Source organism: Gopherus evgoodei, chromosome 5 (genome assembly GCF_007399415.2).
Source record: "Gopherus evgoodei ecotype Sinaloan lineage chromosome 5, rGopEvg1_v1.p, whole genome shotgun sequence".
Lineage (NCBI taxonomy): Eukaryota > Metazoa > Chordata > Testudines > Testudinidae > Gopherus > Gopherus evgoodei.
Window position 1 is genome coordinate 62,456,836 of NC_044326.1, and position 25,194 is coordinate 62,482,029.

The window sequence follows — 25,194 nt, forward strand, 5'->3', positions numbered from 1 at the left end:
ACCCCCGGGGAGTGCTTAAAAGTCATCGACTTTGGTGGGGATGGATTTTACTGTGTGTCTTCAGGGCGCGGGGGGGGGGGGGGCGGAAGTGGGGCAATTTGCCTCAGGACCTGCAGGGACCTCCACAGGAGTATCATATTTTACAGTATTGCAACCTTTATTTATGGAAGGGGGCCCCGAAATTGCTTTGCCCCGGAACCCCTGAATCCTCTGGGCAGCTGTGTGTGTGTGTTTCAGTGGAGCGTTTATGTAACCCTCTGTTTCTAATGGAAATCTTTTTCAGGCAAGTAAACACATGAATAAAATTGAACCCAAAAGAAAAATATTTATCCCCCCCAACCATAATTGTTTTCTATTTTGATCTCTTTTGATCTCATTTACACTCGTATAAATCCACTGAATCAGTGGGGTTACTCCAGATTTACATTTGTATGACTACAGCCATCATTTGGCACTTAATGCCCTAATCTGCAAATGGCTCTGTCAGCAGGGAGAACATAAGAGGGCCACCAAGGACACAGGAGTCCAGCCTGGACCATCTCATTGCAGAATTGGAGTCTTAGTCTGTAAACTCAGTGCAGGGACCTTGACTTCCTGCAGGTCTGAACCTCCCAAGTAGACTTTGGGCACTGTACAATAAATAGGATTATAATACAAAACACAGTCTCCTTATTATCACACCCTTAATTATCATCATAAGGTTTTAAAACAAAACATAAATATATCACTAATAATGTTTTTTAAAAAGGTTACACACAGAGTAAAAGGCAATCCCTGCCCTAAAGGGTTTATAATCTAAGCCCGTATTTTACAAACATGCATATGCTTAACTCCGCTACTGTGAGTAAACACGTGGGACTAGTGTGTGAAAAAAACACCCCTGAGTGATACAAGTTTCAGCACTATAAAGTGGCAGCGTAGACAATACACCAGTTCCAAGAGCTGGTAGCTACTCCCCTAACGGGGGGTGGTTTTTTTTACAGCACTGGGAGAGCTCTCTCCCAGCTCTGGTGCCATGATTACACAGCCACGTTAAAGTGCTGTTGGTAGTGAAGAGACTCTGCCTGCAGGATCTGGGCCTAATATAACTGAGCAGCGAAAAATATTAAACCTTTTAAAATTTCACTCTCATTAAATCTTCACCATTCTCGTGGTTCCAACTTTTAGCAACACGGTTGTGCCGCTGCAGCCATGCCGCTAAAAGGCATGCAGTGTAGCCTCTGTTTGTCAGCAGGAGAGATTTCCCTGCTGACAAAAATCTTCCAACCTCAACGAGCAGTGTCAGTGTGTCCACAGGACAGCACTCCTGCTGACAAAGTGCTATTCACACCAGCACTTGTCGGTGACAAAACTTTTGTCTTTCGGGGGTGTTTTTTTTAACACCTCTGAAAGACAAAAGTTTTGTCTTTCACTTGCTAGTGTAGACATAGCTGTAGAGAAATACAACCTAGATGGAGTTACTATAAGGTGGATGCATAACTGGTTGGAAAACCGTTCCCAGAGAGTAGGTATCAGTGGTTCACAGTCAAGCTGAAAGGGCATATTGAGTGAGATCCCACAGGGATTATTCTTGGGTCCAGTTCTATTTAATATCTTCATCAATATTTAGATAATGGCATAGAAAGTAGACTTATAAAGTTTGCAGACAATACCAAGCTGGGAGAAGTTGCAAGTGCTTTGGAGGATAGGATTAAAATTCAAAATGATCTGGACAAACTGGAGAAATGGTCTGAAGTAAATAGGATGAAATTCACTAAAAACAAATGCAAAGTATTCCGTTTAGGAAACAACAATCAACTGCACACATGCAAAATAAGAAATGGTTGCCTAGGAAAGAGTACTGCAGAAAGGGATCTGGAGGTTATAATGGATCACAAGCTAAGTATGAGTCAATAGTGTAGCTGTCATAACTTTAGTCCCAGATTTGGACCTTAGCGTCCAAAATATGGGGGTTAGCATGAAAACCTCCAAGCTTAGTTACCAGCTTGGAGTTGGTACTGCTGCCACCACCCAAAAAATTAGAGGGTTTTGGGGCACTCTGGTCCCCCTGAAAAACCTTCCCTGGGGACCCCAAGACCCAAATCCCTTGAGTCTCACAACAAAGGGAAATAATCCTTTTCCCCTTCCCCCCCTCCAGGTGCTCCTGGAGAGATACACAGACACAAGCTCTGCGAATCCAAACAGAGTGACTCCCCCTCTCCGTTCCCAGTCCTGGAAACCAGAATCACCGAGTCAATCTCCCTTCCCCCCCCCCCCAACCCAGAGGGTATGCAAAGTCAGGCGAACAAATCCAACACACACAGATCTCCCTCTGACTCCTTCCTCCCACCAATTCCCTGGTGAGTACAGACTCAACTTCCCTGAAGTTTCCCAGTAAAGAAAACTTCAACAGGTCTTAAAAGAAAGCTTTATATAAGAAAGAAAGAAAAATACATACAAATGGTCTCTCTGCATTAAGGTGACAAATACAGGGTCAATTGCTTAAAAGAATATTGAATAAACAGCCTTATTCAAAAAGAATACAAATCAAAGCACTCCAGCACTATATTCATGTAAATACAAAAGAAACAAACTCTTTGGTACTCACAACTTGGAAACAGAACATTAGAAAGCAGAAATACTTCTCCAAAGCTCAGAGAAAGCAGGCAGACAGAAAACAAAGACTCAGACACAAACTTCCCTCCACCTAGAGTTGAAAAAATCCGGTTTCCTGATTGGTCCTCTGGTCAGGTGCTTCAGGTGAAAGAGACATTAACCCTTAGCTATCTGTTTATGACAGTAGCACTTGTAAAAAAAAAAAGTGAACATCGTTCTGGGATGCTTTAGAAAGTGTTGTAAGCAAGACATGAGAAGTAATTCTTCAGCTCTGCTCCCCACTGATGAGGCCTCAACTAGAGTATTGTGTCCAGTTCTGGGTGCTACATTTCAGGAAAGATGTGGACAAACTGGAGAAAGTCCAGAGAAGAGCAACAAAAATGATTAAATATCAAGAAAACATGACCTATGAGGGATGATTTGAAAAAAAAAAAAAAGGGGGTTGTTTAGTCTGGAGAAGAGAAGATGGGGGGACATAACAGTTTTCAAGTATATAAAAGGTTGTTACAAGAAAGAGGGAGAAAAATTGTTCTCGTAAACCTCTGAGGATACGAGAAGAAGCAATGGGCTTAAATCACAGCTAGGGTGGTTTAGATTGGACATTAGAAAAACTACTAACCATCAAGATAGTTAAGTACTGGAATAAATTGCCTAGGGAGGTTATGGAATCTCTGTCGTAGGTTTTTAAGAGCAGGTTAGATAAACACATAGGAGCCGACTCTGTGGGTGCTCCAGACCTAGAGCAGCCGCGTAAAAAAATTAGTGCTTAGCACACACTGGCAGCCAGCAACCTCTCTCCCCGACCAGCACTCCTGTCCGCTGGCTGTCCTGATCAACTCTTCCCCCTTTCTCCCAGCACCTCCTACTCACTGCAGTCAGCTGTTCCGTAGCCTGCAGGAGGTGCTTGTGGGGTTGGAGCAGGGACAGGGCACACTAGGGGGATAGGGCGAAACTGGGCAGGAAGAGGTGGGATGGGGTGCAGCAGAGGTGAGGTTGGGGGCTTGGGATAAGGGCTGAGGCGGGGCCTGGGCAGAGTGGGGTAGGAAGAGGTGGGCCTGGGGTTGGTCTTGGGGAAAAGGAGTGGGGAGGGCCTGGGGAAGAGTGAGGGGCACTGAGCACCCCCAGGACCTGGAGGAAGCTGGTGCCTGTGGCTAAAAACCTGTCAGGAATGGTCTAGATCAGAAGAGGGCAAACTTTTTGGCCACATCAGGTTTACGAAATTGTATGGAGGGCTGCTTAGGGGAGGCTGTGCCAAGCCCCTGCTCCCTTACCATGCTGCCTGGAGCACTGGTGGTTGGCGGTGATACAGCAGTGCCACGCAGAGCCCCAGGACAGGCAGCCGTGCCATCCAGCTGGAGCCAGCCACGCCCCTGCGCAGCACAGAGCATCAGGTCAGGATGCAGCTCTGCAGTTGTGCTACCTGGCAAGAGCTTGCAGCCCTGCCACCCAGAGCATTGCGCTGGCAGCACAGTGAGCTGAGGCTGCAGGGAATGCGGAACAGCAGGGGAGGGATCAAGGGCTAGCCTCCCAGGCCAGGAGCTGGGCACAGTGGCATAGCCGGATGGAGAGAATGGGGGGGCAGACATAAAAAAAGGTGCCACCCGCTGCGGCGCTTGTACTCACCAGGTGGCGCTCTGGGTCTTCAATGGGCACTTCGTCGGCGGGTCCTTCACGCGCGCCAGGTCTTACGCGGCACTAAAGGACCTGCCACCGAAGACCCACCGAAGACCTGGAGCGCAGCCCAGTGAGTACAAGCGCCACAGTGGGTGGTGCCTTTTTTTAGGCCCCCCCCCTCCGCTTCAGAGTAAAAATTAAAAAGGCGCCACTTGTGCTCACTGGAGGAGCAGTGGCTCCCCCTGCTCCCACCCCGGCTACGCTACTGGCCAGGCAGGAGGATTCTGTGGGCCAGATGTGGGCCGCAGGCCACAGTTTGCCCACCTCCAGTCTAGATAATACTTAGTCCTCCCTGGAGTGCAGTCCTACCCTTCTCTAGTTCTAAAATACTGTGAAGAAGGGTGAGATCACCTGTGAGTTTATGGTACAATGCACTAACAGAAAGAGACTCAATGAAGACAGGAAACACATGGTCAAAAAGGGACCCTGTCAGTGCCTGTCAGCACCGCAGATCAGGTTGATAAAAGTCTGGATGGTGGTGCTGTGGGGCTAAGGCAGGCTAGTCCCTACCTGTCCTGGTGCCGGTCCCAGCAAATGGGAGAAATGGGAGCTGGGGGGCGGCGCCTGCAGGCAAGAGCAGCGTGCAGAGCCTTCTGCCTCCCCCCCCCCACTTAGGTGCTGCACATGCTGGCCACTTCCAAGGTACAGCATGGAGCCAGAACAGGCAGCTGCGCAGCTGACCTGCAGCCGCCCAAGATAAGCCTGCGCCCAAAGCCCTGGCCCCCTCAATCTGGAGCCCCCTCCTGTATCCCAAGCACCCCATCCCTGGCCCCACCCCAGAGTCTGCAGTCCCACTCAGAGCCCTCATCCCCTGCCCCAGCCCAGAGCCCTCATTCCCCTGCACCCCAACCCCCTTCCCTAGCCCAGAGCCCCTCCCACATCCTGAACCTTTCATCTTTGGCTCCACCCGAGCCTTCACCCCCTCCTGCACCCCAACCCCCGCCTCAACCCGCAGCCCTGATTGCCCTCTGAATTCTTGCCCCCCTCCAGCCTGGAGCCCTCTCTTGCACCCCAAACCCTTCATACCCAGCCCCACCCCAGAGCCCACACCCCTTCCCACATCCCAACACCCTGCCCCAGCCCAGGGGCCTCAAGAAAGGGGCGGGAATAAGATGTTCCATTTTGTGCAGTTCGAACGTTGGCAATCCAACCCCCCAGGGAAAGGGACGTGCTGGCAGCAGGGCAGAATGGGCCACTGTGCATCTGGCAACTGTCGGCTTGTAAATCGTGCCCTCGCACGTGACGCAGCTGGTGTTGCGGGCCCCCCTGCCATGCCCCCGGCTGACCCCTGGCTCCGGGGACCGACCTCCGCGCCATGCGCACAGAAAGTCAGTCCAGGCCTTGCTCTCAGCCCCGCAGTAGTTACTTGGCTGCAAAGACAAAGGCCAAATTACTCTAATAAAAGACTCGGATTCTCTTCGTGCTAAGTCACTCCCAGCGCTCTGCAGTGACGGGCGTCGCTCGGGGCCCTGCGGTATTTACACAGCACCAATCCCGCCCGCGAGCATCTCCCCACAGGGCACTGGGGCCCGGTCTTGCGGCACGTTGATAAAGCGCGTTGCCAAAGGCGGAGCTGCCCTGCCCTAGCTCTCCCCACCCCCGAGACACCAGGAAGAGGCTCCAGGCCGCCCTCTGGCGCCCAGCGAGCGGGAGCTCCACCCCCTCCCCGGCGACGCAGGGGCCGGGCTTGTTGCTGGCGCCCGGCGAAAGGCGCGGGGCCCGGAGCCGAGCGGCTGCAGCGCAGCGATCTCCGTGAGTATCCGCCCGTGGGCCCTGGCCTGGGGGAGGAGGCTCCTGGGCACCGTCCGCCCGGCGCTACTGGCGGCTCCTGCTGTGCCGACCACAAAGCTCAGCCCTAAGGTAACGGCGACGGGAGCTTAGCCCCTGCCCGGGGCACCCTGGCGTCAGGCTCCCCGGAGGCGGCGGGACTGCCGTGCACGGAAGGGGGCGGCCCTAGCGGCGGTGTGGGACTGATAAACCTGCCGCCTGTGCGACCCCCTCCCCCGAGCATCCTCCCCGATGCCTGCGACTGGAGCCCCCGCGAGTTTTCCCCGGGTGCCCTCGCCTCGCTCCGCCTCCTCCCTCTCCCCAGGTCCTAGCCTCCCCCCGCCCTTGTCCACATGCACACAGGCTGTTCCTCCGGGTGTGCATGCCCTGCCAGGGACGAACGATAGCTGCAGGCGGTGCTCTCCTCCAGCACCCCCGAGTAGTGGGCTGGCGAAGGCACCGTATAATTAGCAGGCCTTGGAAAACGGGAGATGGTAATTATATATTTTGTATTATATATTTTAGTGAGGTTGCTTCCCCCCTGCAAGCTCCACAAGGATTTTACTGGTTTGCTACTTGAGTCCCTGCCTGAATGACACCTATGTAGGTGTTTGTTTAGTGTGGAGGTTGCTTGAGCTATATTTGGAGAGTTTCTGCTTGCACTGAAAACCTGAATTAAATCCATGTTTCAATTAAATAATCCATATTAACCAACTTTCTGTGTCTCCCCCTCCCCATCTGTGTTTATCAGCAAGGTATTTGTATGGAAATCAAAGTCCTTTCCTTTAAATAATGTTTCATCCAACTACCTTATTCATTTGCTGGTACCTCAATTTAATGTCCATAACAGGATTCCTTGTGTAATAGTTGACTGTTTTTTGTGTCAACCACTGGATTGCAGTATTATTGAATTAATTGGCCTAGAAAAAGATATGGGAGTGATAGGATAGGAATACAGAAGAGTGACATTTTAATAGTGCTTAGCAAAATGTGTTGTAAACATATTACAGCATTATGCCTATATGTAATGGAGTTTGGTCATTGGGTCCAAGTATTATACATTTGGCAAAAATGTCTTAACTCAGAAAACTAGAACACAATTGTAGTATAATACTTATGTATGACTTACTCCTGGTGAATTATACTATCTCAGTAATATTATACATTTGGCCAATGTCTTTTTAAGTGTCTTCCTTGGAATTAAACAGTTCTAGCCTTTTGTTTTACATAATTCTATTTTCTTTGCTGTTATCAGTAGTAATACAAATCTGTATGACAACTAACTACTCATTTTTTTTGTGGGATCTATAAATCCATTAAAGTAAGTTGTAACCTGCTCAAACTTTATATACATTGGAAGTACGTATACTCTTTCTGCACCAAACAAAATAAAGAAGAACAATACAAATTGTGATCTTAGATATACATTGCTAGGCATCTCAGGGGATATTACATAATATACAGCAGTGCATACTACACGTATGAAGCACTATCTATACATTCTGAAAGCCTGTTAAGGAAGCTATTATGGTTTAAATATGGTCAACATGGTTTAAATTCACACAACAACAACGGTTTCTAACCATTAGAGGAGTGAAGTTCTGGAACAGCCTTCCAAGGGGAGTAGTGGGGGCAAAAGACATATCTGGCTTCAAGACTAAGGGTATGGCTACACTTACATTTGTGCAGCGCTGGAAGTTACAGCTGTGTTCGTACAGCTGTGTAGGGACAGCGCTGCAGTGTGGCCACACTGACAGCTACCAGCGCAGCAGTGTGGCCACATTTGCAGCATTTGCAGCGCTGTTGGGAGTGGAGCATTGTGGGCAGCTATCCCACAGAGCACCTCGTCCCATTTTGGTGCTGTGGGTTGTGGGAAGGGGACGGAAGGGTGCGGGTCATTCCGCTTCCTGTCCCAACGCCCCGTGGTGCATCGCTACACATTCCAAGCAGTTTGGTGCCATTGTGAGTCTGCAGCGCGATTTCTGTTACAAATGGAGCCCGAGCTGCTGCGGACCTTGCTGATGAATGTTGCCAGCACATCACGTTTGGCAGTTGAGCTATTCCTTCAGCTCCAAAGTGACAGTGAGGAGTCAGACGATGATATTGATTCGCCTGACATGCAAGACTCTAACTTGCTTTTGGCAGTAACAGACATGCTCAGTACCATGGAACGCCGCCTTTGGGCTCGGGAAACAAGCACTGAGTGGTGGGATCACATCGTCCTGCAAGCCTGGGATGACGAGCAGTGGCTGCAGAACTTTCAGATGAGAAAAGCCACTTTCATGGCACTGTGTGCTGAGCTTGCCTCTACCCTGCGGCGCAAGGACACGAGATTGAAAGCTGCCCTGCCAGTGGAGAAGCGGGTGGCTATTGCAGTCTGGAAGCTGGCAATTCCAGACAGCTACCGATCGGTCGCGAACCAGTTTGGAGTGGGAAAGTCGACCGTTGGAATAGTGTTGATGCAAGTTTGCACGGCCATTAATCGCACCCTGCTAAGAAGAACCGTGACTCTGGGGAACATGCAGGACATTGTTGATAGCTTTGCACAAATGGGTTTCCCTAACTGTGGAGGGGCGATAGATGGGACGCATATTCCTATTCTGGCACTACCCCACCTGGCATCTGAGTACATTAATTGCAAGGGGTATTTCTCTGTGGTTCTCCAAGCACTGGTGGATCACCGTGGGCATTTCACTGACATTAACTCAGGCTGGCCTGGAAAGGTGCATGATGCACGCATCTTTCGGAACAGTGGCCTGTTCAGGAAGCTGCAGGCCGGGACTTTTTTCCCGCAAGACCACAGTAGGGGAGATCGAAATGCCCATTGTGATCCTTGGAGACCCCGCTTACCCCTTAATGCCATGGCTCATGAAACCGTATACAGGGAAGCTTGACAGGAGCAAGGATCGGTTCAACTACAGGCTGAGCCACTGCAGAATGACTGTGGAGTGTGCTTTCGGCCATTTAAAGGCACGCTGGAGGTGTCTTTTTGGGAAGCTAGATTTGGGGGAAAGCAGGATCCCCGCTGTTATCTCCGCATGCTGTACCCTCCATAATATTTGTGAAGGGAAGGGTGAAACATTCACTGAGGAATGGACCTCTGAGGTTCGATGCCTAGAGGCTGAATTTGCACAGCCAGAGAGCAGGGCTACTAGAGAGGCCCAGCAGAGGGCTTCAAGGATTAGGGATGCCTTAAGGGAGCAATTTGAGGCTGAAAGCCAACAGTAATGTTTGGTGCCTTGCACGGGTGTGAAGTGCAGTGGTTACAATGATTTGCTGTGCCTGTTTTTCCCTTTGGGTACAGTATTTCTCACTTTCTGCAATAATAAATGTTTTAAAAGCCAAGAAATCATTTATTCAAAATACAGTACATAAAAGGGCAGGGGGGTAGGGTGATGGACTGTACATTCAGAGGTTTGAATATGTCCTGCCTGGATTGCTGTTCAATGCCTGCTGCACTTCAGGATTAATATGCTGCATGTTGATGGGGGTTGAGTGCATAGGGTAAGGGTTGTAGTTCTCAGGGCTGGTAGGTGCACGTACAGGTGTTGGGGGCAGCTGGTGGTGGTAAGAACCAGGCTGCTGGAGAAAGGTGTTTTGAGCAAACACTGGGGAACAAGGGAGAGAGCTTTGGGGCGGTGGGGTTTAGCACGGTACTGATCTGCCTGCATAGCTACGAGAGACTGCATACAGTCCGTTTGGCATGCCAAGAGGCTTATCAGCTGCTTCGTGCCTTTCTTGATAGCCAATTCCTTTCTCCTGCTCTGTGTTCCCTCCACTCATGCATTTTCTCTCTCCAGTCCTGCAGCCTCTTACTTTCTCTGGCATACTGATTCATAACTGCTTTGACCAAATCTTCCTTGTTTTTCCTTGGCTTCTTCCTCAAGTTCTGTAGTCTTTGAGCAGGCTGTGATAGGGCTGGAGGATTCAAGGACACTGAAAAAAAACAGAAATAGAAACATTTAATGCAGAGGCTACATTGTTTATTATCACAGTGAAGGAGTTTGTAGACTATTTGTAGCATCATTTACACATAGCAAACATAGCACAGAGAGGCCACAGCAGCGAAGACATGGTGAGTACTGGGGTGAGTGTTTCTGCCGCAACTCATCTGGGAAGGGGAACTGCTTGAGTCAGGGCTCACTGGGGTTTCTGTGCATTGGGGAAAACAGAGAGCAGGTAGGGGGGACCTGCATGGAACACTATCCCTACATTTTCAACAGGATTTTCTACTGCCAGATATATCACTGCTGCGTGTTACCTGGGAAGAGAGGGAGGGTCATCTACAGCAATGTGGATTCCGCCCTGGTCCCTGTGCAGCTTGCCTGTGTGCAGCAATGGTCCCCCCACCCCTCGCAGCACAGGCATGCAGGTAGCCATAACCCCCACCCTCCTCTCCCAAAACAGTTCCATCCTAAAAATAAAATCTGCTTACCGGGAACACACTCCTCTGCTTCTTCTTCACCAACAACTTCCAGCTGCTGCGACTAGCTAGCTTCCTCCTGGCTTGAGAAGAGCTCCTGGCTGCATGCCTCCTGGGACTCCGGGGTGTCTCCGTCCACCTCAGTAGCCTCACTCTCTGCTTCATCTACACCCTCCCCCACTTCTCCCTGCTCTGAACTCTCCATCGTGCTCCTTGGATTGGCAGTGGGGTCACACCCAAGTATGGCATCCAGCTCCTTGTAAAAACAGCAGGTCGTGGGGGCAGCTCCTGAGCGGCGGTTTCCCTCACGGGCTTTGCAATAGGCACTCCGCAGCTCCTTTACTTTTACCCTGCACTGCAACGCGTCCCGTTCATGGCCCCTTAGCAGCAAGGACTTTGGTATCTGCCCATAGGTATCATAATTTCTACAGCTGGAGCGCAGCTGTGACTGCACAGCTTCCTCTCCCCAAACACTGATGAGGTCCTGCAGCTCGGATGTGTTCCATGCTGGGGCTCGTTTGGGGCGTGGAGGCATGGTCACTGATTGATTGCACTCCACACCTGGCTGAGCAAACAGGAAGGGGATTTTTAAAATTCCCGGGGCATTTAAAGGGTGGGTCACCCAAGCCCAGGGCAGTAGAGTGTGAAACAATGAGCAGAGTGGCTGAAAAGGTATTCTGGGATACCTCCTAATACCCTGGAGGCTAATAAAAGCGCTTTTGTTGGCCACACTTGATGACCAGCACTGCATCACCAGCGCTGGAATTGCTACACCCCAAGCAGACCAGGTGTACAGCCAGCGCTGCAACCAGGGAGTTGCAGCGCTGGCCGTGCTTTGCAAGTGTGGACACAGAGTGAGTTGCAGCGCTGTAACCCCATCACCAGCGCTGCAACTCTCCAGTGTAGCCAAGCCCTAAGCTTGATAAGTTTATGGAGGGGATGGTATGATGGGATAGCCTAATTTTGGCAATTAATTGATTATCAGCAGGTAAATATGCCCAGTGGTCTGTGATGGGACGTTAGATGGGGTGGGATCTGAGTTATTACAGATAATTTGTTCCTGGGTGCTGGCTGGTGAGTTTTGCCCACATGCTCAGAGTTTAACTGATTGCCATGTTTGGGGTTGGAAAAAGAATTTTCCTCCCAGGAAGATTGGCATTGGCCCTGGAGGTTTTTGGCCTTCCTCTGCAGCATGGGGCATGGGTCACTTGCTGGAGGATTCCCTGCACCTTGAGGTCTTTAAACCACAATTTGAAGACTTCAGTAACTCAGACATAGGTTGGGGGTTTGTTACAGGAGTGGGTGGGTGAAAGTCTATGGCCTGCATTGTGCAGGAGGTCAGACTAGGTGATCATAATGGTCCCTTCTGACCTTAAGTCTATGAATCTATGAAACTGTTTTATGGCATGTTGCATAATAGCATGTAAGCCTTGCTAGAAGTTTTCCTTTTCAGTGTGGTTCTGTTAAACAGAGTTTTGCTGAAACTGACTTAATGGTAACATGTAAAGGGCTCATCACAGAACTGTTAGTCCTTTGTCAAACAATCCACAACACAACATCAACTAGGTAAGCATTTACAAGATGACTACATCCAAACCAGAAGGTAAATGTGCACTTATGTTTATTACATTTATTTAAAAAGACTGTAATTTAGTCACTCTTATGACATGTACAGAGTTCTTATTTGGACAATGATGGATAGAAAGATATATAAATAGTTCCATAAAGTGTTGAATGTATGTATCCATGAGAGCATGCTACTCAACAAGAGAAGTATTTTGTTATGGAGTTAAAAAAACAGAGCAATCTCTTTTGGCTGTTTGTTTTCAGTCTCTGTGGTCTGTTCTGATGCATATGTAGGATGTCATACAACTGGTGCAAACTTATGCTTTCATGAGGAAAGCCTTAAAATGCTAATCAATAACTAGGAAGAGTTGTCAATAATGAAAGGGGCACTTTCCACCAAAAATGAAATTAATCAGATATGCTGCTTTTAAGGTAAGATGCACTAAAATGGTTGTTACAGATACTAAACATTAGAACAATTTTATTGCTAGATGTTAGCTTCAGAATGGAGACTGGGAAGTAAACCTTCAGTTGTTTGGATTCAGCTGTTGGAATGTTTCCCTGCTCTGCTGTCTGCCCTAGCCCACAAGAACCCGATTTCCTTTTCTCTCTCTTCACAGGTATGCTTCCACACACATCCTGAGGTCTCCAGGAGTAGGGTTCCCTCGCTATGGACCTTAGAAAACCTGCAGATACAGGGACTGACGAGAGCATTTGTGGGATAAAGAGGGCTGTTTGTCTCCTTTGTTGTGTATTTCCTGAGACATGCAGAACCCTCAGTGAATTTTAGGTGGCTCATTGCCTCCTCATTCATGAGTTTTAGGAGATTCATCCTGACACACTCCATCCCATGAGTCTTAGGCTTTTCTTGTAGTCTTCTGAGCCTATTTGATTCATTAGAAGACTGACCGATCTAGAGATGGTTAGGGAAGGGCTGCCATCTAATCGCATCTAGGGCTTAACAGGAAGATCATTCAGAAGTTTCCCAGAGAGTCTTCTAAGACATGAAGTGGTGATGATGCTCAGTCTCCTAGGGCTGTGAGGGAGGAGGGGTTTCACAAGCTTCTGAAAGTCCACACAGCAGGGAAGCCTATGACTTTTCTTGGGGCAACCAGGACTGAGAGTCACATTGTAACCCCATGCCTCCAGCATGAGGGAATCTTGCCTTTGCTTGATTTAGGGCAGGGTGGATCAGCAACCTAATTCTGCCATTCTTTTAGCCATTCAAGCACTCTCCTTAGGACTGTACCAGCCCTGTATTCACCTTGCAGGTTAACAATTGTTGCACCTAGTATCCTGTGATATCCAGCTGCTGACACTAACTACTCACAGAAAATCCAAATCCTCTGCACCCAAAGGTGCAGTGTACCCCACTTTACTGGTGTTACCCTAAACCCCCGCTCCCATAAACCACACAGCAGTTATGAGCCTTACAATAAAACAAAAGTAGGCTTATTTAAGAAATAATTAAGATTAAAGTAGAAATGAGGGAGTAATGGCAATGGTAACAATACAAAACAATCACCATATGCAAACTTTGGTTACTTTTCCTATCCCATAAAGTAGGTTTCCCCCTCAAAGCTCGGTGTGCTGCAGAACAGACTGGTTTCACCAGAACCAGGATCCAAATGTTCATGAAAACATCCCCATACCACAAGGGGTTTCCTCAGTGAATGGATCCAGAATGCTTCTCACTCCTTTGTGTTATACTGAAAACAGCCCCCTGTGACGAACTGGGAATGTTCTTAATGTTTTCTCTGAATACTGTGTTGGTGCCTCAGTGTACCCTAGGCAGGTCTTAAGTATCTGGCAGAGCAAAGGGCCAGTGCACCTAAATGCCTGACACTCTGTCTCCTAGCAACTGATGGCATGGGCCCCTCCTCTGCAAAGGTGCCAGCTGAAGGTGTTGGAGACAAAGGGATCAGGTGACCTCCTGGCCCGGGAAAGGAGCTGAGCAGAGAGGAGGGGCTGGGAGGGGTTGTTAGTCGAGCTGGCTGGGGTCGAGGAGTGAAGTGCAGACGTGGGTGGTCTGGCTCACTGTCCCCCAGAATGAACCCGGCTGAGGGGTCCGGTTCGCTGTATCTACAAGCTCTGTTTTAGACCCTGTTCCTGTCATCGAATAAACCTCTGTTTTACTGGCTGGCTGAGTCACGTCTGACTGCAAAGTGGGGGTGCAGGACCCGGTGGCTTCCCCAGGACCCCGCTGGGGCAGGCTCGCTGTGGGAAGCGCACGGAGGGGCAGAGGATGCTGAATGCTCCAAGGAGAGACCCAGGAGGTGAAGCCGTGTGAGCTTCTTGCCCTGAACAAGTCTGCTTCAAGGGAGAGGAGGCTCCCCAAAGTCCTAACTGGCTTGGTGGGGCGCAGTTCCAGAGCATCCTCTGGTGACTCCGTGACACACCCCCCCCCCGCCCCCCAATTCACAGACAGGGCAAAGCCCTGTCTTGTTGTAAAGTTCCTGTTTTACCTTCAAGTGGTTTTGATTTTTTTTTCAGTTTCCTCTGATTGTTTTCCATTGGAAGTCTTAGTATTGTGCAGTGCCACACAGTTGAGCCTTGCATTTTGTCAGTGGCTACACAGGGCAGGACGACAACTCCCTCACTACCCAAATGGGCCATCACTGAGATGCATTAGCTGCTGGTGACTTTTATTCCAAGTCCATAAAGCCTCTATAATTCCTTAAATATTACTTGCAATGATTATGAATTTTGACAAGTTACAAGCTTTCTGTAAATACTTTACATATTATTCTTTGTGGATAAATATCCTGGAGGACATGTCTGGTGTAGTGAGTTTGAGAGATCTGAGGTGGTGAGAGTTGTTTGCAAAGAACTGGGGACTCTGCTGTGGGGCCTCTGTGTCAGAAGAAAACTAAGCTTGGAGCTGGCTTTGGCCTAATAAACCAATTTACTAAGCTAGCTCACCTTGATTCATTTACACAAGCAAAGCCATTCTCGTATGTACAGGGCCTGAGGTCTGTAGGAGATTGGTTTCCCTCCTAAGGTACCTTGAACTGTGTATTAGCTAGGTAATTTTCCCAGCACTCCACATGCCCCCCTCTTTCAAAAGCCCCTTTAGCTTTTTAGTCTCATGTTAGTGCTATTTAAAAAACTAAGGAGATTCCCACACAATCTCCATTAATAATTACAGGCACAGTTCAGTGGCTTGTGTATATTACTGTTGAAGAACATTGGTTTAGTTTAATAACCCACACTCACTGCCACACCAAAAATCCAAACAGTAGAAGTTCTGAGTTAAACTTGAAAGAAACCAGCCAAGCTTTCGAACACAGTATTTACTCTTTTTCCCCTAGCAGTGACCTGAGTAAATCAGAAAGTTATACTACCTTATCCATTCTTTTTTTTTTAAATAAAGACCACAAAAACTAAAATCTTTTATTGTAGTTATGCTGCTTTGTGGCCTAGTGATGCATAATAGACAGACATAAAACAATTTTACAGATTCCTCATATGACAAGCAACATACTGAAGGGACTCATTCCCAACTCTGTTTAAAGTCCCAAATATTGAGAGGTACTGAGAGGGCTCAGTGCATTACAGGAGGTGCATGACCCTTCACAATATGAGACCTAATCGTTCTGCATGCTGGTAACTTATTTCAAGTGTCATTAAACAAAAAGTTAGCATGTCTCCTCGTACATCTAGTGTATTCTAGTCTGACTGCACGTTTCAGGCCACAGAACCTCATCCACCCGCCCCTAACCTCTGGCTGACTTGCTGAAGTCCTCAAATCATGATTTAAAGATTTCAAGTTACAGAGAATCCACCATTTACACTAGTTTAAACCTGCAAGAGGCCTGTACCCAATGCTGCAGAGGATACCCCCCATGGCATGGGGTATGGGTCACTTGCTGGAGGATTCTCTGCAGCTTGAGGTCTTCGGACCACAATTTGAGGACTTCAGTAACTCAGACATAGATTAGGGGTTTGTTACAGGAGTGGCTGGGTGAGATTCTGTGGCCTGAATTGTGCAGGAGGTCAGACTAGATGATCTTAATGGTCCCTTCTGACCTTAAAGTCTATGAGTCTATGAGGGTCTCTGCCAATCTGACCTGGGGGGAAACTCCTTTCTAACCCCAAATACGATGTTCAGGTAGGCCCTGAGCATGTGAGCAAGACCATCTAGCCAGACACCTGGGAAAGAATTCTCTGTAGTAATTCAGAGCCCACCCCATCCAGTATCCCATCACTAGCCATTGGAGATATTTGCTGCTAGCAGTTGCAGATTGGCTACTTGCCATTGTAGGCAATCCCATAAACTTATCAAGCTCAGTCTTGAAGCCAGTTAGGTTTTTTTGCCCCCACTGCTCCCCTTGGAAAGCTGTTCCAGAACTTCACTCTGATGGCTAAAAACCTTCATCTAATTTCAAGCCTAAATTTATTGATGGCCAGTTTATGGCCATTTATTCTTGTGTCCACATTGGGGCTTAACTTAAATAACTCTACATATACAAACACCATATGTCCCAATCATGAAATTGGAGTAATTGTAATGAAAGATGGGAAGTTTGTGTGGTGGTAAATCATCACATTTGGTATTGGGGATGTATGTTTGCTTCAGTGCTCCATGTGCAAAGAAATGAAGTGGTAGGAGGACAACTCCAGGGACTGGTTAAATTAGTCTAGATACTTTAACTATTTACTACCATACTTTATACACTTGGGTTTCTAACTTTGTTTTAACTTTAACATTGAAACCTAACATCTATTCAAACCACTAATATGTGCCTTCAACCAAAGTTATTTTTTTGTGCGGGGTCCTACCTTTGTCTTATTATTTGATATTACAGTAATGTCCAGAGGGCCTGTTACTGCAACCCATCTCCAAACTGATCTCCAGGAGGGTACTGTTGGAGCAACTTTGTGGGTTTTTTTTTGTTTTGTTTTTTTTAAGTTTGTGGTTTATACTATGACGTTGTTGTTGTTTGTTGGTTTTTGTTAAAGAAATCTTTGGGCCTGACAAGGTTTTGGTCCTCATTCTTTAAAGACACTGTCTTTTCTGTGTTATATATTGCCTAGCACAGTGGAGTCTTGGTCCATGACTATGGCACTAGGTGCTGTGATAATATAAATAATAATAAACTTGGGAGCTGGTAGTGGATACCTATAGTTACTGTTTTACTACCACCAGCTAGCTAGTGTATTCTTGAGGATATTCCATAGAGTCCGAGTCCCACAGAAACTTATGTTCATAATTTACTGTTGACCTCAGTGGGATTACTTATTTTAGTAAAGTTAAGCATATGTGTAAGTGTTGAAAAGACAGGGGCTTAGATAAGTAATTGATGCTTGGTAAGACTTTTCTAGATGGACAGTTGTTAGCGTATACAGCAGGAATCATGTTTTCTTTGAATGTATAAATAAGAGGGTTATTAAAATCAGAAGTTAGGCATAGGTATTTTGGATCGGTGATAGCTTTGACTAAGACTGCATGATCTCATTTGTTGATTCCATATTCTAGGAACTGAAATACTAAAAATCTGTACTTTCTACAGACAGTGTAATAAAAGATTTTGTACATATATGTAGTGTGCTATTCTCCTGAAAAACCCCTGACTACAAATAATTTGGCAAATCCCACTTTTCAAAGAAATGTCTCATGTCCTAGACGCACAAGGGAATAAAATACAAAAGTACCAACTGAGACTCAAACTCCTCTCATTTAATTTCATTTCATACTCGCCATTAAAACAATGTATAGTTTGTGAAGCACCAAGAATGTCACTGACAGAAATTGACCAAAGTAGCACATCTGTTTTTAATAATGTAAAGATTACAAAGTGAAGGGACTGTGCCTGAAAAAGGAAAGAGGTAATGTTATGAATAAAATATTAATATTAATATTGCAGTGAAGTGGCTAATGTTACCATCATTATCTGCTGGGCAGAATCAAAGTTGTTGAACTGTGTGTTGAGAGGTCACAGAGTGCTAACAAATGATTCTTTTGTAGTTCAAAAAGACCTGTATTTTGGATGCTCGAATTCTGTCTCCATTGTTGCCATGAAGTTGTGACTAGCCATTACTGTGCAGCATAGTGACAGCTGTGAAGACCTAGCATGGCCATATGTTACAATATAACCAATAATACTAAAATATTGTTAATATAGTCTTGGTTGCTAAGAACATAATGATACAAAAACTTGCAAGAATGTTACAGTTAACACTTAAATGATCAGAAAAGGTTTTTTAATATAATATGTATGTATATTATATATATTTTGTAACTAATCTAGATTTAAGAAAAAATGTGTAAAATTGCCCAAAACCAACTTTAACTGTGACCTATAGAATTTCACTCTTCCATTTATATAAGACAATTTAAAAAAGATTAGATGTAAGTAAATTCCATGTAGTAAACAATATTGAGGTCTGATAATGGGGGCAAGAACGCTGTTCTGTCATTTAGTTATTGGTTCATTCACATCTAGATACAAAGTAGAGTCATCCAACTACTGACACAAAGACCCTCTTCTAGATCTGTCATGTAAAGGATTTTTAGTTAAAGTGTTATACTATATGTGTTGTATTATTTAGCTTTATAAAGCTGATGTCCCATGCATGACAATTATTAAACAGGTAGTTCTATAATTGTGGATCTTATGAAAGCTGAACCCAAGGTAAGAGGAATCCAAGCAGAGTGGATCTGATTTAAATCAAATAGATTTAAATAATTATTTAAATCGCTAGTCACGAAGACTGGATTTAATCTTGGATTTCTACATAAGTGCATTCTTGTTCGTTCTTATAACCTTAATACATATTCTTTAGATCTCAGAGAGAGGTGTAGGTTTCATTTTTAGAAGGTACACACTATACCTTTTTTAAGTGATTTATTTTGAAAACTTTTCAGATTAGTTTTACAGCTATATCAGAAAATGAATGATTGTTTGGTTATTTCATTTATCAAAGGTAACTGAAGCAGATAGTTCACCTCTCAATGACTTCATAAATATCTCCAATTCAGCAGGTTAATTATTGATATTTGGAGGATTTTCTTGCCATGCTATATTAGGAGGAGAACATCACCAGACAGACATTTAAATTGTTTTATCTAGCTAAAACAACAACATTATGTATTCTGGATTTTTTTTCTTAAACAGCAAACATATAATATTTTAACAAAAGAAGCATATGAATTTTTGACTTAAACATTCACGTTTTTTTAAATCAGGTTTGTCTTTGTTACAAATTGTTTTTAACTAAAATAGTTAAATGAAATATTCAAAAAAAATTAAATCGACTGTCAGCCAGGTCAACATGAGAAACTTAAAATATTGGCTTCTGCAGCTAACTCAGTCATCTTCACCTTCATTTTCCTGTTTGTTCATAATCTGGAAAAGGAAAAACAAGCTTTTCTGCTTTTTCAGGTCCCAAACAATTTCTCAATTTGGAATGAATTAGTCCAAAGGAAGAAAATTATTCTTTCTACATTAGCAGAAAAAGCTACTGCTGTTAAAAGTGAGATTATCACTTCAACAATCTCTGAATCGAAGTGTTAAGTGACTTTTACCAGTTCACTGGTGTGACTTTGTTTAAAACATCATCAGCAAACATATATTTCTTGAATGGTTCACCCTTAATTCTGAAGTTTATTATAGTTGGCATTATGGAGGGATGATTGCTGGATGTCCCTGTCAGAGCCAACTCTTCTTCAGCAGTTAAGGTTTGACGCTGGTCCAGAGTATTGAGAATATTTGCAGGAAAATGAGTTGGAGATAGTGCTTGTCCCATTTGTTCTTTTCATGTTTGTAATTTAATTCTGTCATTGCACATTTCCCTTTTTAAGGTCTCACTCAGTCCCTTCCAAATCTCAAAAGCATCAGCAATAAAACAGCCTCAACTGGAGTATTGTGTCCAGTTCTGGGCACCGCATTTCAAGAAAGATGTGGTCCAGAGAAGAGCAATGAGAATGATTAAAGGTCTTGAGAACATGACCTATGAAGGAAGGCTGAAGGAATTGGGTTTGTTTAGTTTGGAAAAGAGAAGACAGAGGGGACATGATAGCAGTTTTCAGGTATCTAAAAGGGTGTCATCAGGAGGAGGGACAAAACTTGTTCACCTTAGCCTCCAATGATAGAACAAGAAGCAATGGGCTTAAACTGCAGCAAGGGAGATTTAGGTTGGACATTAGGAAAAAGTTCCTAACTGTCAGGGTAGTTAAACACTGGAATAGATTGCCTAGGGAAGTTGTGGTATCTCCATCTCTGGAGATATTTAAGAGTAGGTTAGATAAATGTCTATTAGGGATGGTCTAGACAGTATTTGGTCCTGCCATGAGGGCAGGGGACTGGACTCGATGACCTCTCGAGGTCCCTTCCAGTCCTAGAGTCTGTGAGTCTATGAGCTATTTCCCTGCATTATGTTCAAGGCTACAGAAATAGGCTTCAAGGTACTCAGCATGTGTTCAACATTTCTCTTAAGCCCCATGTTGAGAACTTTGGCTGTAACAGTGCCATCTGTGTTTTTTCATGATTTTGTTCACAGTCTGCCATCAGATTAGGCCAGTTCTTGATATAGTGCTTAAAACAGTCCATTATGGAGTTCCATCACACGGTCTTGTGGGAGAGTTAGCTTGGTTCCTCCCACTTTTTCAGAGCAGCTGCTGCAAAGGGGTTGTTGCTGAAGTATTTTGCAATTTCAACAACATTAGCCTTTATTTCTGGAACACTGAAGTCTTTGGCTAGGAGGTGCATCAAATGAGCAATGCAACAATGTGTTATTAGTTGGGACTCTCTTCTAAATTTCTTCTCATCTTGGATACATTTGCAGCATGGTCTCTGATCAAGCTGCATACTAGACATTTGATTTTTTTTCTAGAGTTTTTTTTTTTAATAGCTTTTACTGCTACTTCTTGTAAGTATTCTGCTGTGTGTGCATTTCCTGATGTATCGATTGTTTCTGTAAGGAAGACATTCCCTTCTTTTGTTGTCACACAAGCACATACAACAGGATCGTTGTGGACATTGCTCCACACATCAAGACTCAGGTTAACAATTTCACCCTTTAGACCTTTTGCACGCTACTCAATTTCTCTTTCATACACTTTATCCTGCAGTTTGCTGCTCTGTTGGGTGGACTGTATTCCTGGTCTTAACGACTGAGCCATGTTAATGAAGTGTGGGTTCTCAGTCATAGAGACAGGAGAGTTTCTTGCATAAAGGAACCGGGCAATTTTTTCATCAGTTACCTCTTTTTGTAATCTGCTGGTTCTTATCACAAACTTATCTATAGTTGTTTCTGGATGATGGAACTTTTTTTGTTACAGATGAAATACTGTAGTTATGTGACATACATGATGTGACTGAAACACTATCATTGGCAGATAACGCTGAACCTATAGAAAATGATGGTGATCTTGAAGGTGGATAGTCTTCAGAATCCTGTATGTTGAGGATGGATTCTCTTAAATAAAATAAGTCAATGCAGTTATTTATTTATTATTACCATACTGCTCATTTAGTATTATTCATTGCATTCACCGACACTCAGTACTACTGTAAAGGTGAAATTGTAAAAGGAAGATCTGCCTATTTTAGCTATTTATTTTTTATCACAACTGCATCTAAAATAGAGTAACAACTATATATTTTGCTCAAACATGAGAATTCAAGAATAATCCAGAAGGAAGACAGGCAGTCCTTAAGAAGATGTTTGAAATAAAAAAGTGTACCAACCTGAAGATCCCGCATGTTCAGACATGTTCCTTTCCTCATCTTCAACGCAGTTTCCTCCTGAGAAGGAACACTTCTTCTCATGATGTTGTTTCATTTGGGCAACCAGGCCTTGCATTTCTTTGTTGCACTGTTTGCATTTTGCACGCATGCTTGTCTTACCCACAGGTAGAGGAACTTCATTCAAATATTCCCATACTGGGTCTCTCTTTTATGGCCTGCTGCCATTATAGGTTTCCCTTCTAGTGAAAGAATGGTATGGCAGATCTCAAATCAATGAAGGCTACACTCAGAAAGACCTCAAGACTTCTGAAATATGCTGCTCAAACAGTTTCACTTTTGTTTCTACTACATATCCCTCTCTTCTCACATTTATATCCAGACTTTTTCTCCTTGTCCAGATCTGTTCCGCCCCCAAAATTGTCTATTCATTGAACTTTTTGAAACTTTGCACTTTTACAGAGAGTTAAGGGATGGACTCTGTGTACACAAATTTGCTGAGGGGACAATCGGGTTGAAGTCTGTTATTTCTGACCTCTGTGTATTTATTTAAAACATTTTTCCTGTTAACAAGCATGTTATCTCTGGAGACCTAAATTCACAGTTTGAGAACTGCAAAACTAAGCATCTCTGATAACTTCTAGACTGAGCCCCATTGAGTAGATTGAAAGATAAACCTAAATAATCTATAAAAAAAAAAAAGCCCCTGGAACTCCATAAAATTGGGTCCCTAATCCGTGAACTATTGGAACTCATTTACAAAACTTTTCTTAGACATTACATGAATATATTGTCTCATACTATAGAATTAGAATTTATAATCCCTATTCCATGATGAGATATCTTTGAGCTATAATGTATCTTAATTAAAACTATCTTTAGATTGATTTTTTTGGATAAAATGCTTTTTGAGGAAAAAACCTGATTTAAATTAAAAAAATGGATTTTTTTGTTTTAAAGAAAAATCATTGATTTTTATCCACCCTGACTCCAAGTAAGATTGTTCTGGGAACATCTAATATGAAGTTTTACATTTTTAAGAAAAAGGGAAGTGTATGTAATAGATGTTTTTAGCTTTGCCTTTTTTCATTCTTTTTAATATTTACTTTATAATAAAGTTATACTAAAACTTTTTTAGCTTTACATTTCCTTTTAGGCTATTTTTAAGAATCCCTCTGAGAGGTGAGTGTCAGATTCTACAGGATATTTGAAGCCAGTTGACACAAGAAGTGATAAATACTGCAAAACTCAAATCCCACCCCGGACTTTTAAGAGGAGGGCAGGGGGAGGAATGTCTTGTCCTGCTTCCTCCGTCCCTATTTCTGCAGCTGTGGAGGAATTTAGGAGATGTGCAGAGTTGATGGTTTCCCAGGTTTCCTTCCACTTCTGTTGCCTTGCAGTGCTTAGGAACTTTGCAAGGTGTCTAGCTCACTAGGTCTCCTTTTGCTTCGTTGGCTCTTTGAAGCTTTGGATCTCAGTAGAATCCCTGGTTTCTTACTACTTAAGCTGCTGTATGGTGCTTTTGAACTTCATGTGGTCCATTTCTCTTCATGTTGTCGTGCATGATTTAGAAAGCTCTGAAGCTTCAGAGCAGTTGAAAAGTGGGGAGAGAACTGGGAATGATGGGCTCTGTGGAATTTCTGTGCTTCAAAAAGTACTTGAGGCAGGAGCAGGGCTGGTGTTACCATTTAGGCAGCCTAGACAATCTCCTAAGGCGCCAGGATTATTAGGGGGGCGGCATTTTGCCAGGGGGGCGGCAGGCGGCTCCAGTTGACCTGCCGCAGGCATGCCTGCGGAGGGTCCGTTGGTCTGCAGCTCCGGTAGAGCTGCTGCAGTCATGCCTGCGGACGGTCGGCTGCTCCAGCGGCTCCGGTGGACCTCCCGCAGGCATGCCTGCTGCAGCTCCACCGGAGCCACGGGATCAACGCGGGGGGCAGTGAAATGGCCGTGCGCCTAGGGCGCGAGAAACCCTGGTGCCGGTCCTGGGCAGGAGTGCACTCAGTGCTAGTATCATTAGTGTCATGCCAAGTGTAAAAGTTTCCCCTGATAAAGATCTGTGGTTCTGTTGCCTTGCACAGCTTAAGAACTATGCAGAGTTGATTGTTTCTCCTGGTCTCCTACTCATTAAACTGCCTTGTAGAGTCCAGAAGCAGTACAGTGTCCCTTCCTCCCCAGCTTTGCCCTGAACTTATGCTAATTTTTGAACTTCACAGGGTTGTCATCCCCCTCCCCCCCCCGCCGCTGTCCTAGTTCCAACTATTTGCCGCTTCTCCTTTCTTTGAGCTTGTTTTTCTTAAGTCTGCAGCCTCTTACCATATTATCTGGCCCATATATAATTATAAATAAATATTTAACTTACCTGGTCCATAACATATTTAATTATATCATAGAAGTATAATATTAATAATATAACCTAGAATTATACTGAGGGTATATGTTCCTCTGCTGTTTTGTTAATATTTTGAAAACCCTTTTTCACACCTGCAGGACCAGGAGTTGAAATTTCTACAGTAACTTTTGGGATGGACCGGTATGAAGATATGTCAGAGGGTGAAGTGGACCACTCTTTCTTTGATAGTGATTTTGAGGAAGAGCCAAAGAAAGAAGAAAACCCTGTTGTAGCCAGTGCCGAAGAACTTAGTGAGCTCATAGAAAAAGGAGGTATACACATTGCCAAATCAGACTCAGAATCAGAAACAAAACTGAAGCAAGAACACAGTGCTGAGAATGAAAGTGAAGAGAAAAAGAGAGAGTCACCAAAGGAACATTCCATAAATGGTGGCACTGACCATAGTGGGAATGCTTCATCACAGTCAGTTTCTTTAAGTTCAGAAAATGCAAGTACGTCTGGTAGAAATTCTGCGCTAAGTAGAAGAATATGTGTAAATATTCCAGCTGGGATCCCCAAAATAGTTAGAGAAGGTGAGGAGGATTATTATACAGATGAAGAAGACAGTAGTGATGATGGCAGAAAACAAAGGGTTAGACCTAAATCAGTTAAGCAATCCAGTAACATAAAGAAAGTTAACAAAAAGTATACCAATATTAGCTCATCGTCATCCTCTTCCTCCTCTTCAAGTTCAGATACAGATGGTTCAGATATGGATTCTGATAGCTGCATATCAGATTCATCACACTCTTCCTCAAAGAGAAGTATATGTAACGTGGCTCTTCTATCTCCAAGACAAAAATTCAGGCCAGGAATAAAGTCAGTGGAACTAAAACCAAAGCTTGGTGAATACACAGAGGAGTCTGAAGATACAGTGACTGATGTAACACCTCTGTCAACACCAGACATCAGTCCTATCCAATCTTTTGAACTTGCAGCATCAAATGATAAGAAACTGAAAGTAAAAAGACAAGAAAATGTGAGCCAAGATTTACAGGGTAATTTTGAGGAATTGAAGTACAATTCAAAATTTGTAAAGCCTAGCAGACTAGAAAATGGAAAGTTGAGACCCAGTCTTACATCTGTATCTT

At 44.8% G+C, this 25,194-nt stretch overlaps 1 protein-coding gene across 4 annotated transcripts in view; it reads left to right on the plus strand.

Annotated features, from left to right (window-relative positions):
- The first annotated feature begins 5,942 nt into the window (after positions 1-5,942).
- The window catches only part of CFAP97 (cilia and flagella associated protein 97), a 51,886-nt gene continuing 32,634 nt past the window's right edge, over positions 5,943-25,194 (plus strand). The window contains exons 1-2 of one of the 4 annotated variants that reach the window (XM_030564038.1): positions 5,943-6,021; positions 24,202-25,101. In XM_030564038.1, the coding sequence (XP_030419898.1) occupies positions 24,237-25,101 (865 nt within the window). In that variant the 5' untranslated portion in view covers positions 5,943-6,021; positions 24,202-24,236. Of the gene's footprint in view, positions 6,022-6,045; positions 6,130-6,267; positions 6,531-20,039; positions 20,058-24,201; positions 25,102-25,194 lie in introns of those variants that run through there. The other 3 variants (XM_030564039.1, XM_030564037.1, XM_030564040.1) reach the window with 3 other exon arrangements.